The sequence below is a fragment of the Perna viridis genome, chromosome 5 (assembly GCF_037379345.1).
Source record: "Perna viridis isolate PV_CMFRI_1.1 ecotype Kerala chromosome 5, ASM3737934v1, whole genome shotgun sequence".
In the NCBI taxonomy this organism is placed as follows: domain Eukaryota; kingdom Metazoa; phylum Mollusca; class Bivalvia; order Mytilida; family Mytilidae; genus Perna; species Perna viridis.
The window spans coordinates 43,391,869-43,406,013 of record NC_142449.1 but is presented as its reverse complement, the minus strand read 5'-3'; the positions used below and the strand labels follow the sequence as shown (position 1 = coordinate 43,406,013).

Here is a 14,145-nt window from a genome sequence, read left to right as displayed (position 1 = left end):
AATTTACAATGAATCGCTCACACTATAATTTCATTCATATCTTTAATAATGTTGCTCTCCATAAAAATATGGAATTATCCAAGATATAATTCTTATTCTCACATTTTTTTTTATAGATAGCTAGACATTTGATCTGTTTTTCACTTTGCTTTTTGTTCTTCCGATAACTTACTTTGATGTTTGTTCTTAGGATGACTCTTAGTTTTTTTTTTTGTTACTAGAATAACTGACCAAATTCTATATTTCTGTTTGTGTTGAGTTTTATTTTAAATCAGACTGCTTTAAAGGCGTCTTCCTTTGAACACCCTGCTATGATATTTTTTTTTTAAATATTACGTAGGGTTGTACAAAAATTAAAAATAATAAAGTTGGAGTGTATATTTTACGCTTTTTTTAAAACATTTTAATCATGTGAAAATTGATATTTGTCATTTTTATAGATATTTTTACACGAGAATATGTTTTGCCTTTATATACTGAACCAAACGCTCTGAAAATGACAAATCTCTATGCATTTGAATGGAAGACTAGGACCCATTCTCGTGAAACCACGGAGTCACAGGACGAGACTTACAAACCCTATAACGGATACACAGGTAACCGCAATTTTACTTGCATTCAGCTTTAATTACACCTTAAAAACCATTTTCAGAGAGGAACAATTGTAATGGAAGTGACTTTAATCTTTTTACATGTACACATGGTTTTGCTATTATCACGTGATTATCATATGATTTCGTTATGGATATATACAGTAATTTTTGTTGGAATTACGAAAATCATTTTCCTGCAAGAAAAAGTATAGTTTCCAATTAGAGAATTGAAATATTTACACCTGTAAAGTAATGTTCGGAGAGAAACAATTTTATAGTTTCATGTATGTTCGTCCGGAATTTAATCGGATGACGAGGGTTCGGTCCGAAAATTAGTATTTTGATAAAGGAAAATGGCTGACACCGGCCAAGAGTTCGAGTTGTTGTTTTTTGATACATTTTCTCACGAAAGTGCAGAGGTAAAATGCCCATATTTTTGATATATGGTGTAAAACATCTTAGCTTTGCTTCTTTAGATACACATTATTAAAGAAAAATGACGCCAACGCAAAATATTTCAGTGTTTTCTCCTGTCGCGCGTCCTGCATGTCCTGTGGCTGTGCCGTAGGCGTAGCTGTACTATCCACACCTTCAATGCCTGCTGAAGTTGGATTTGTTACCTGAAAAATAAACTTAATGTTGACATATCTAAAACGCTTTACTTTGATATTGGTGCTAGATGTATGAAAATTTGAATGTACGTATTTGCTGCAAAGGCAAAGCATACTTGAGTACCCCCATTCTGTTGTCGTGTTGATCAAAATAATATTTTTCTGATCGAGTTACTGATTTGACCAGACGACGCTAATATTATTTATAAACATAAAAGTCGGACATTCTACTTCCCTTTCTGTAAATTATGTTATGTGCCCGTCTTTATTTAATTATTACACCAGTGACTGAACATCAACTGTCAGTCATCTGTCATTCTTGTTGTCATACCCCAAATCCGTGCATTTCCAGTTCAGAGATTAAACAAGTATGAGGAGCCATATGGGATACAATACATTTCCACTAAATAAATAGAAATATGCTAGTATTCGATTTATTGAAAAAATATAGTACTGGACAAAAATAAATTTATAGAATCTATTTTTAGTCTATTTAAAGAGAAATATTTATATATGAGAATTTAAACACTTCATTTTTTTAAGGCAAATTATTTCAAAATGATGTTTATCTTGTTTCAATTTCTATTTAAATAATCATTTGATTGAAATTGATTAAGAATTGAAATCATATAGATTACTTAAAATTGATATACTAGGTGATATCAATAATTAGATCATTGAAACTTGCTAATTTTTAATTGATAAATATTTAAATATTCTTATATGAGTATTTCATATACCATTTTTGTGCAACTTATTTTTCATTTGAATTTAATTCTAACTTACCAAATTATATCATTTATACATTTGAACAACTTTAATAAAATCAACAGCAGCAAAAAAAAACTGTAAAACAAAAAATATCCATTTTGTACTGCATTGAAGGCAGATTTCTAAGCATCAGAGTGATACTGTTTTTTCTTCATTTTTTAATATTTCTGTAAATAAAACAAAATATCCCAAATTAGCTTAAAATTGTTAAATACTGCTTAACTATTATTTTCCATTGAATTTTTCTAAGCAGAATGTTTTTAAGATGAGGGAAAATATGTTTGATATTTTAATTTGTCAAATCCTCAGAAAATGTTCATTATTTGTTAATCTGGCTTTCCATAGTTAATTCGTATGACACTTGACATATTTTGGTCACTGATTGTTGTTTGGGAAGCTTTGCAAATGGCAGACGATAAATCAATATCGATTGATTCGTTTTATGCATATTTTGTACATTTCTGAAAGGGATTAAATAATATGGCATACAGAGGTTTTGGAAAAGTTGGAAATACTCTGTGTTGAGCTTAAATCTTGAAAATCACCTGGAATACCGGCAATCTGATCTTTGTTGTTGTTTTCATGAAACAGGCCGGGTTCAGTGTTAGCAACCTCTGACCTCTGACCCAAAAAGGGATATCAATAATACATAGGAAAGAGGGTACAGCAGGATACAGATCCAAATGCAAGAGCTGTTTTTTAATATTGCTTAGGATTTTGCTAACAGTGTTCATTCCAGGCTGCGCCATTGGCGTGGATATTTTATGCATGGTGCACAAAAAGTGCCGCATGTGGGCATGTATTCTGTAGATCGATCTCTGAATTTCCAGATTTTTTTTAGATCGGTGTCCGGATGCCTATTCATCATTTTAAAGCACCAATGGCCTTGATCTTTTCATAGTAAACAATTTAAAACTTCTCTTGGGTCAAAATGATTTAGGAAAATTGCAGGCGGTGTGTAGGGGACCTGGTCATTTCCTATTATCCTATTGAGGGGACCCAATAAATTTCAGATGAGCCCACTGATTGGAATCTAGAGAATTTCGATTGAACATGAAACTGCTCATTATCCATGGTGGGTACAATCCTGATAAGAACAAAAAGATTCTAAGTGGAGCTGCAACATCAAATTGAATTACACTTTGATTCAACACTATGCTGTAATTATGAAAAAAAAAAAAACATATACTAGTATTTCTTTTTATTCATTTGGAGTGTGTGTACCTCTGTTACCTCTCAACTAAAAAAAAAACTATTTTTATACAAACCTGAGTTTAACTAATTTGTTGGTTGAATCTCTTCTATTATCTAAGAATGACCCCTATCATATCGCCATATTGGTCCCCTTTATTCTGAGAATGGCTCCCTATTTTGTTGTCAAGGGGGCCACTGGCCCCCTTTTGCATTTTTCTGGAATGAACACTGGCTAATAAAACATTGCTAGCTGTCACAAGCTTGCATAAGATTGAAAATGTTTAAATTTTAGAGGGAGAGCCACTTCAGATTTTCTAACTAAATTACTACCACTTACAGAGTGGCAGTAAATGTCTTTTTTAGTCTTTGAAGATATTTTTATATTATTTTCTGAATTTAAAGTGGTAGAGCTTACCACTCACAATACAAAAGAAAGTAACAAAAAATCTCTTGAAGAAAAAAAATTACTGAGTACCACTTTAAAAGTGGTTCACTACTACATGTATGTTGTTGTTCAGTCACAGCATGTCTCTTTCTGTACTGTATCATAATAACATTAACATGCTTCATGTACATGTATAATCTGGATATAATTATTTTATTTATCTCCAATATTCCACTATATTTACTGGTTGTACTAGCTACTGCAAAAATTTACATATACAATAAAGTATGTACATGTGTATTGTAAGATGAAGTGTACTGTAATATTGACATACAGATAGTGTGTTTCCTTCCTTATGTAACAATTGTGTAAATCACTTTATTATTATAGGAATTAAATCTAGATCTGGTGCAGTTTCCAAAACCGGTTATAATACAGGAAATCAGAGTAATACCCTTACAGACCAAAGTAGAGGCTGATGTTCCTGGAGGTGTTCGATTAGGGTAAGGTTATAAAATATAAAATCTGGAGTTGTCAGATTAAGGTAAAGTTATAAAATAAGAGATCTGGTTTTAAGATATAAATCCTATGGACTAAAATAGGGCTGGTGTTCCTAGAGGTATTAGATAAGATTAAGATAATAAAATGGGAACTCAGTGTTTCAAATATTATCCCTACAAAGAAAATAGAGGTGTATACTGTGAGAAGTTAGAATGGATAATGGTAAAAAAAATACAAGTGTATGAGAGTAACATGTAAATGAATATGGTTTGTGTTTTGTCACTGATCTGTAAGGAAACTACGGAGGGTTAGAAAAAAAACAACGAAAAGTTTATCAATTACAAATTATACCAATATGAAAGAACTACATTTATTCAGTTTTATTGAAAAATAAAACTTTAAATGTATCTTAAGTTTTTGGGTAAACTTCACACTGTTATTATTCTTTGTTGTACAGCTGTACTGAGTACAGAGTAAATGTTATGTACATGCATTCATTATTGGATTACATTTTTCTTCAGTGCCACTAACCCATCAACATTTAAATTAGAGCTGTTTGTCAACAACCTCAGTAAACCAAATGCTGCTACCTTTGAAAGTCTTGGAATGTAAGTACTGAAAAACTGTTAAGGAGTGGGTGACACAATTCATATAAAATTTTCTTACACAGTCTTGTGATCTGTTCCAGAATTACATAAAAACAATTTAGAAACTGCAAACTCATTAAGTACTTCTCTGTCTAAGAATCTGGCAAAATGTGCATAAGGTGTGGCACATGAAAAGAAAACAAAAAAAATGATTTTATTGCATTAACTAAGTATTTATACCTGATTACCTCCAGAAGTAAGGATCAGTGTTTGTAAAATTTGCCTTTTTAGGATATGGAAAGATCAAATTAAGTTGAAATGTACTTTGGAAAAACGGTTGGAAAATCTCCTGCACTTTTTCTTACATAAGCAATAAAAAATAACTATGCCACAGATGCTGCATAATAAATTTTCAGTTGTTTTCTAGATATATTGAATATATTTGAGCAGAAGAACACCAAATTGAGAATTATGATGTGGCACCCATTGCCTGATGCTTACACAGAATAGTACTTAAAACTTTATTGAATTAACTGCCATATTCAGTAAAGCAAGTATTTACATTTAATATTACTTGACCCGTGAGTGGTTTCTTGGTAGTCACTACTTCTCCCCAGAGCATGTAGCAAACTCAGAGATTAAGTGACAATGTCCATGAGTGGGATATCATGTCTTCCTCTGTAAGTTAGCACATTTATCTGGCTCAACTTGTCAGTCAAATAGTTCAAGCTGGGTCAGTTCATTTGATCAAATATTCTTGTAAAGAATACTTTCAAGAATGAAAGGTCCTGAACTTTTTCGTATCCTAGAAAGAAGGTCCACCAGAAGAATGTGAAAAGACCTCATTAAGATATCTGATATTGATTACATGTATCAATACATTGTATAAATAATCATAAATTGTATTGCATAAATTTAATTAGGCATAGGAACATCTATATTTATGTTACTTTTTACAGACTGGAATATAAAGAAAATGTCAACATTCAGCTGAATACTGGCAGTGAGGTATGGATGTAAACAGCAAATGGTCATGGTGTATAAATCATTTTTAATTCACCTTTATGTTATTTTCATGAAGAGGGCACATGGGCAATTACTTTAATTATCATGGCTATGCACCTGGTGTTGAAATATCTGGATAATATAATGAGAATAGGTATGGTGTATATGTTGAAGAGACAAAAACATCATTGGGATGAAAATGTCAGCCCAAGGCCACTGATTGGTCTTCAGTGAACGACAAGAAAATCCTCATACCACAGGGAAGGCTGCAGCTGGCTCCAAAATATAATTATACACAGGTACAGCGAAAGAGTTGCCCCTATATACTCAAGTAACACAAAAATAAAATAAAGGTGAAAACAAAACAAGATATACAGAAGCTAGAAATTCCTGACTTGGGACAGGCACAAAAAATGTGGTGGGGTTAAAATACTCAAATTATTTTCATTGTTTAAAATTATAAATGGAACCTAATGCAACATTATATAACTTAAATATTCATGTATATAAAAGACAGAACATGATGAAACACACAAAACACTAAATTTAACAAGTCATACTTATTTAATAATTCTACATGTATGTGAAGTTACTAGTCTGTCTTAACAAACATGTAGGGGTATTATAATGTGCAGTTTTGCCCAGAACAAATACTGTAAACATATTGTATATTCACGGCTGCTACAGTAATTTTTGCGGATTCTGTCAAGTACACATCTTTGCAGGTATCAATTTTCCTGATTTCCAAAAATGATCAGTGTTATATAGTGATTCAAAGCAATAGCGTGGTTTTTTTTTTTGCGCTTTATTTACACTATGAAAATAGCGAAAAGTAGTAGGTTTACAGTATTCAGAGGTGTTTTGATGTTGAATTCTGCCAGATTTTGATGTGAATATTTTTCCAGAATTTACATTTTGAGACATTTTGATTTGAATTTGTTTCAGGTTCCCACTGATGGTTTAGTATTGAAGGGCTGGTATAATACTATTACTGTGGCTATATATGGTGTACTGACAATAGTTAGGCAGGATCGACAAGCCTCTCCTCCACCACCTCCTCCGCCTCAACCAAGAGCTAAACCTCAGAGTAAGTATATGTACCTCTAAGTGCTATAGTATTGGAGTGGGGAAAAGATTAAAGTGTGAAAGTCTTCTTTTAATTTATTTACTTTTAATTGTAGTTTTCATTATTTGTTACAATAATGATCATTTGTCGAATTATGTTGCCTGAATTCATTAGAGCATCATAGTTTCCATTAAAATTTTACACTTTGTATAATATTACCAGCACCAAAGAGAGTGGTACCTTTAAACAATAGCAATTTCTCAGAATTTCAAATCTGCTAGAACTCCCTTTCCTCAACATCCAAGGCAATTGCAAATTAGGTGTGAAATAGTTGTTTGTTATGTTCCACTTTCCCTTTTGAAAGTAGAAAACTTGAATTCTAATTGGATTTGTTAAGTACATGAAGCAAACTTTGAATGTGGGAAAGTAAATCTTCGAAGTTTACTGTGGAAACTTAAAAAAACACTGATTCCTTGTCATGCTTTCTTATTAATTGCTCACAAATTTTAACTTTCCCTTAACAGCTGTAGAGCCTTCGAGAACTGCAGTTACAGGAGAAATACCGTTACAAGAATGGGAGACAACAAGACCAGGAGCCAAACCTCCACCAGCCCAGCATCCTCTGGACTATATACAGGAGCAAGTCAATCTACAAAAACAGGCCCAAGCCATGGGACTGAATCATCCTTCAGGACCAGCAGGTCAAGCTGGGTCTGAAGCCCATAGGGACATTCTCCAGGAGTTGATCCATAGTCCCAAAAGAATGGCCCATGGGGAAAGTGCTGGATCACAGAGAGACTACCCATCAGAGGGTAGAGATCTAGATAGATATGATGACAGGTCCAGAGATTCTTATGATTATAGGAAAAAGGATGACTATGAAAGGTCAAGAGAAAGTTCACATGACAGAGACATGAGAGATAGTAGTAGAGAGAGAGACAAAGAAAGGAGGAAGAAGGAAGCCTGGGAGAGATTTAGGAAAAGAGAAAGTGAAAAGTCTCGAGACTACACCGAAAGAGACTGGAATAGAAGTCCACCAAGGAGATCTAGGTCAAGGTCAAGGTCATACTCTAGGTCAAGGTCAAGATCCTATTCTAGGTCACCTGGAAGATCAAGAACCCCAAGGCGTTCAAGGTCCCTTTCCAGATCTCCAAGAAGGACAAGATCGCCAAGACGATCATTGTCAAGGTCACCAAGAAGGACAACTCCCCCAAGGCGACAGAGGTCAAATACTCCACCTCTGCATAAATCACCTTCAAGGTCTCGAACTCCAGAGGCTCCTCATCCAAGATCACCCTCACCTTCACCACAAAGGTCAAGATCAGAGTCTTTTGAAGAACCGAATGTTCAAGTTCCAGCTGTACTTCATCAACCAAGAGAGAGAGATATACTTCAACAAAGGGATCTAAGTCAACAGAGAGAAAGAGATTTCAATCAGCAGAGGGAAAGAGAACTCCATCAACAGAGAGAAAGAGAAATGTTCCAAAACAGAGAGAGAGAAATGTTTCAGAATAGGGAAAGAGAAATGCTTCAACAAAGAGAGCGTGAGATGCACCAACAGAGAGAAAGAGAAATGATTCAACAACGGGAGAGAGAAATGCTCCAACAGAGAGAGCCTCCTGCTCCAATTGGAGTTGTGAGACCACCAAACATTAGGGAATTCTCAATGGCACCTCAAGAAGAGGAACAAGGTCAAGGTAAGATAAGACTTATTATTCTTTTAATTGTCTTGATGGTATACTCTAAAGATATTTCTTGCTTATTATCTGTTTTGTCATAAGTAATGAACAACAGTTGTCATGTTAATTATTGAACACATATGCAAACATGTACATGTATGTGATAAAGCATGAAGTAATATGCTTAATAATACAATTATTACATATTATGAAGCTTATATTAGATCATCTGAACTTTGTTCTCAGTAAAAAGGACCTTATAAATGCTCACTCTGTCTCACTTCCTTCTGTTTTATTTGTTTTTGCAGGTGATATGAATCCTATGTTAATGGAGGAAAATAGCCAGGAGTACCTAGAACCCTTAACACCTGACCCTGGTGCAATGTTTATGTCTGAAAATTCTGATGGAGAACTGCAGGTCTGTTTTTCTTTTATCATGAGTCCAAAATAATAATACTGGTAAAATTAAAAGTAACTTAGGCAAGTCTAGAAGAGAGGCTTAGACATTACATTTAAAACTGTCTTGAAGTGACCTTTCAAATAAAAAGAAAAAACATGGTCACGTGAGACAGGTGGTTTTTATAGACAGGTTAACTATATATAGCATGCAATACTGTAAGCTGGGAAATTTTCATGTCGTCCTGTGCTGTTTCTGTGATCAAAATGCTTTCTTGCAATTTTAAATTCTTGATCTTTCCATAAATAGCATTGTAATGTTCCAAGAAGTAATATTCATTACAGTTTAATATTTGCAGTACAGATCTGAACACAAAAATAGCAAAATAAAACTGCTGTTAGAATTTACAGTATACAGTACATAGGGTTATTTCAACTTCAAAGGGTAATTTTCATCATGGTCTTTTAAGACAGGTTTTTATTAAATACAGGTGGTTGTGAAGAGAAGTTTTACTGTATATTACTATAAATAGTTTTTCTAACTGTGTGTAGTAGTCTAAAGAAGAAGACAATACTGTGGGGTTGTCTATTATTTTTGTTCTCTATTATATTTACAGGAAGATAACTATGAAAATATATCATCTGATGAAGATATGATGGACCCTTCAGACCTTCCAGTAAGTTGGTAAAATTAAGTTATCTGTTTATTTTTTATCCCAAAATTGGGGACTTTTTGGAACATTTTTCCTCGTTTGTCTACCCCGGACTTGACTTTTTTATGAGCTATTCTGTGGATGGTTCTAGAAAAGCAGAGGACGCTTACCCTGCCAGTGCACCTGGTCCATGCTCCCAGTTTTTAGTGGAGTCCCAGTTGCTGATTTGCTTTTGTTACTTTGTATGTATGATTTTAGTTACTTCATGTTCTTTGTTGTGTATGTCTGTTTTCCATGTCTGGTCTTTGTCCTTGGATTGCATTCTTTTGATTACAGCTGTAACCCTGGTGCCCTTGATTATTCATGCAATTTTTTAGGGCCTCTGTCATCTTCACCCTTCAGACCTCCCAGTAAGTTGGCGAAATAAAGTGATCGGTTTATTTTTTACTCTCGACTGTAGAGGTGCTTTTATTACAGGCCCCAATCTTTGTGGTCTTTTTTTCGGAAATCTGAATTTCTATTTAATGTTAAATTACTTTAATGAAGTTCACAAAGGAGTAGGTACGGTTAAGTCTATATTTGACCCCCTGCGCTTCTGGAAATTAGAAATTTGACATCGGAATTTTTTTCCTGTTATTTAGAGTGTTGAGGGTATGGTTTAGCATATTAAACCACCTTTATAGGAATTTCACCTTTCAATTATGGAAAATATGATATCCCAAATTTTGAAAACTGCAAATTTCTGTCAAATATACCAAACTGGAGACTTTTTGGAACATTTTTGTAATTTTTTAGGTCCTCTGCCATCTTCCCCCAAATTTATTTTTTATTATTTGTGAATACCAATTTGATAGGAGTCCAGATCAGTCAAGATATTCTTATGCCATGTTGGCAGAGACCCTTGAAAATAATAAAAGTAGCTTTGAAAATCAACATTTTATCTCAATTTATAGTTTAGTCAGATTTTAAGCTTCCATAAAATTGAAAATAGATGTAATTGTGAAAATAAAAAACCATTTTAGAGTAATTTAATCATCCATTAAACAGTGCATATCACATTTTTGTCATTTACTTCAAGCTTATTTCTTCTTAAGAAAAGGAGGGACTAATATGGTCCTTATCATTTAAATCTCAGTAAGATAACAAAGTAAACAGATAAAAAAATTATACCTGAAAAGTATATGAAAGTTGATATCATATATTATCTTTTCAGTATCCATTAAACAATTTTTATCTGTTACTGTACATAAAAATATTTTTCCATGTTGAGGCATAATTTTAACTTTATCATGAAGTTGAGGATTAAATAAAGGTTATGTTTGTAATTCTAATATTTTTTCGATCAAGAAAGTTAAGTAGCAGTCTTTGTAAGATTCATGCAAAATCTGAAAAATGTGATGCACCTAAAAAAAAGCTACATATTTTTATTTTTGTAATTAAGTTGTTTTATGGGTCTATATTATGAAATGAGTAATTATTCATTCAAATCAGTCTGCTCTTAGAAGAAAATCAACATTGAAAATCCAATATAATCTATTGTATTAGAGTGTCATTTACAGAGTTATCTTCCTTAATTTTGAAATCTACAGTGCATTCTATTTAAATTTTATCTTCTAAGAACACAGGTGATATTAAAAATTAAATGTTAATTTCTGTTTACATGTACTATGGCAATTCAAACATAATATCAAAAATAAAAATATGTAGGCTTTTCAACCGTGAATCACATTTTGCATGATTCTTAGCTGGAGTGCTACTTAAGGCCAAATATTTTAGTGTGTACGTTAGTAATTTAAAAACCCTTTCATTCTTAGTGTGTGATTTTTAAGTATGCATGCATAGATTACTCACTATTTAACATATTTAAAGATTTCTTTGATTTTCATGGCATTTAACAATCTAAACATGGTGGCTCACAAATGTTAAACAGATCATAGGGACCCGTGGAAACAACTTGAATAAAATTGTCTCTGCTCTCAATGGTGAAATGCTCACTTAATCATGTTGAACATATAAATTTTACCACATAAGTGTATATTCCATTCCTATCAGGAGGAGAATATTTGTATCTAGTGCATGTGGAATTAGTCATTTCTACTTTTCACCATGGGAAGTTCATGTAATAAAATACTTCTATAGTCACAAACCTATTGCTAGTACTAGAGGTACAATTTTCATCAGATAGATGACTAGTCTTTTTCTGCTACTATTTTCATCAGATAGATGACTAGTCTTTTTCTGCTACTATTTTCATCAGATAGATGACTAGTCTTTTTCTGCTACTATTTTCATCAGATAGATGACTAGTCTTTTTCTGCTACTATTTCAGCATATTTCCTTCATAAAGAGCATTTTTCATTGAAATCATGAATATTTTATACCAGACTCAGGAATAAAATAAGTTGCCAAAAGCACTGACTGCCTTATGCCCTTTCATAAAGAATTTTCACCTGGACTAATGGCCCTGTAGTCTAAGAAACCAATGCCTGATGTACATTTTTTAGTATATTTTCTATTTTAGCTAACAAAATCTACATAATGCATATGTATCATAAGTATTGATTTATTTTTTTCTGTTTCAAATCTTTGATAAAAAACAATGAAATGTTATTTAGTGTGGTTCTGTCTAAGAATCATGCAAAAGGGGATTGAAATCTTATTTAATATTTAATCATACATAACCTTGATGTATTTAATAAACCATTTAAACAATCCCTACAATATTTGTTTTCCTATAAATGCTGTATATTTGGAGATATTTTTTGTCAGGTAATGGTGTAAAATTGTATAAAAAAATATGGCAGGAAATTATTCTGTACTTTTTCATAGTAGATTTCATCTTATATCTATCTGTAAATATCAAGTGAACCCAACTTACAATGACACTTTCATTTTTTAAAACATTGTCTTTTAGGTATTCTGAAGGTTTTCCAGCTGAAATATTTTTTCCAACAGATATGGATGAATCACTTTTAGCTTTCTTTGATATGATTCTTATATTGAACTGTACTTAATCATAAAACCTGTACATATGATAACTATGGGAGTCCTTTTGATTATAGAAAAAAAATTATATAATGGTTTGAAGGTGTTTTGAATAAACATTGCATAACAACTTTATTATTCTATAAATAGATTTAGGGAATTTTAAACTTTTACAAAATTTAAAATGAAAATAGATGTTTGTTTATATGAAAAGATATGTATGAGAATTTTGACTGCAACCACAATATATCATCTTCCACTAAACCATTTCAGGAGATGTATGAAATAACAGATGAATATACAGATGATTCCTGGACTTATGATATTGGAAACTTTGATCCATATAAAGTAGAAGTTACCCCTTTGACTGTAGGTATTTACCTTCCTGGTTTGAAAAGAGTGCTTTCCTAAGTAATTTGTTGATTAATTTCATAGCTAACCCCTTTTTAAGCTTTGTAATTTGTTTTAAATTTGAGACATATTTTGTGACAATTGATAAAATTATAATATGATGACAATTTATGGAAATGTCCCACATGTCATCATTTTGTTGAATTATGTACATGTCGGTGAATCAATCTTTGTAGTTAGATTTAGGCTAAAAATTTCAGTGGAGATAAATTACTCTGGGACTCATTTCATTGTGACGGTAGTATAGAGCAATTTTAGAGAAAATTAGAAGACATGTTTATAGTTATAATGTTGATTATAAAGTGAATAGAATAAAAAAAAATAATTTGAATTAGAAAATGTACCCTGGGTAGTAAGTTTTGATAAATCACACGTGAAATAATTTTAGTAGGTTCACTCTTTGACTCTGCACTCTGTCAAAATATTACAACACTCTTGTTACATTAAGTTTATTTGACATCATAATGATTTGGAATAGTACACCTGATGAGAATCAACAATTTATTTACGAAAATATGTGACAAGTAAGAAGGATAATGAAAATGCCAAATGAAGCAGCATTTAATTTTTTGTTCACATACATGTTCATATATTATTTAACCATAGTTTACTTTAATCATTATTAGTTTTGTGTCTTGTCCATATCAAGGATGCGGTCAAGTTCCATATATCTTCATTTGTATTGTTTTTTAGACAGAGTTATCTCTCTTTGAATTGTTGACTTTTGTGCTGCCTTGATGTAGTAATATTGTATTATTGTCTGGTATGAGTGTACACATGTATGTGTTTTTCTTTTTCTCTTTCTCTCTTTGTAGATTTTATATGCTTTTCTTATGCCCTTAAATTAAGTTAATTTTACCTTTATTTTCACCCAACTCAGTAAGTGGTATATTGGAATCACTTTGTGTGTCTACCTCTCTGTCTGGATGGTAGGGCATACCTTGTATACTTTGTAAGAGATTGTTATTGCTTTCCAATTTCAGCTATTTAGTTGGTGGGAAATTCCCATGCCATAAAAGTACAGCTATGACAAATAGCAAGACAATCCCTGCCATGTTGTGACCAAACTTCTGTAAAATGGTCCTATTAAAGATGTCGTACAGCTTTTGAAGTTATTTCTGTTGATTGATTTCTTTGAGCACGGGTCTTTCATTAATAGGCGTTACCAGGTACTTTTACCCTTCTAAACTACTGAAAAGTACCTCCAGAATTTTAAAATTTCATACATTTTCATTAAACAAAATGATGAAAAGTACCTCCTACAAAACCAAAGGTACCTGCATTGCAAAAAAATAATGAAACCCCTGT

The 14,145-nt window shown here is 32.4% G+C and overlaps 1 protein-coding gene across 4 annotated transcripts in view; it reads left to right on the top strand.

Moving 5' to 3' along the window:
• The first annotated feature begins 890 nt into the window (after nucleotides 1-890).
• Nucleotides 891-14,145, top strand: part of LOC148617828 (protein virilizer homolog) — a 45,680-nt gene continuing 32,425 nt past the window's right edge. For 2 of the 4 annotated variants that reach the window (XM_088585411.1, XM_088585410.1), the window contains exons 1-9: nucleotides 891-1,012; nucleotides 3,945-4,057; nucleotides 4,577-4,663; nucleotides 5,602-5,650; nucleotides 6,593-6,734; nucleotides 7,238-8,410; nucleotides 8,701-8,810; nucleotides 9,406-9,465; nucleotides 12,700-12,795. In XM_088585411.1, the coding sequence (XP_088441537.1) occupies nucleotides 947-1,012; nucleotides 3,945-4,057; nucleotides 4,577-4,663; nucleotides 5,602-5,650; nucleotides 6,593-6,734; nucleotides 7,238-8,410; nucleotides 8,701-8,810; nucleotides 9,406-9,465; nucleotides 12,700-12,795 (1,896 nt within the window). In that variant the 5' untranslated portion in view covers nucleotides 891-946. The remainder of the gene's footprint in view (nucleotides 1,013-3,944; nucleotides 4,058-4,576; nucleotides 4,664-5,601; nucleotides 5,651-6,592; nucleotides 6,735-7,237; nucleotides 8,411-8,700; nucleotides 8,811-9,405; nucleotides 9,466-12,699; nucleotides 12,796-14,145) is intronic. The other 2 variants (XM_088585409.1, XM_088585408.1) reach the window with 1 other exon arrangement.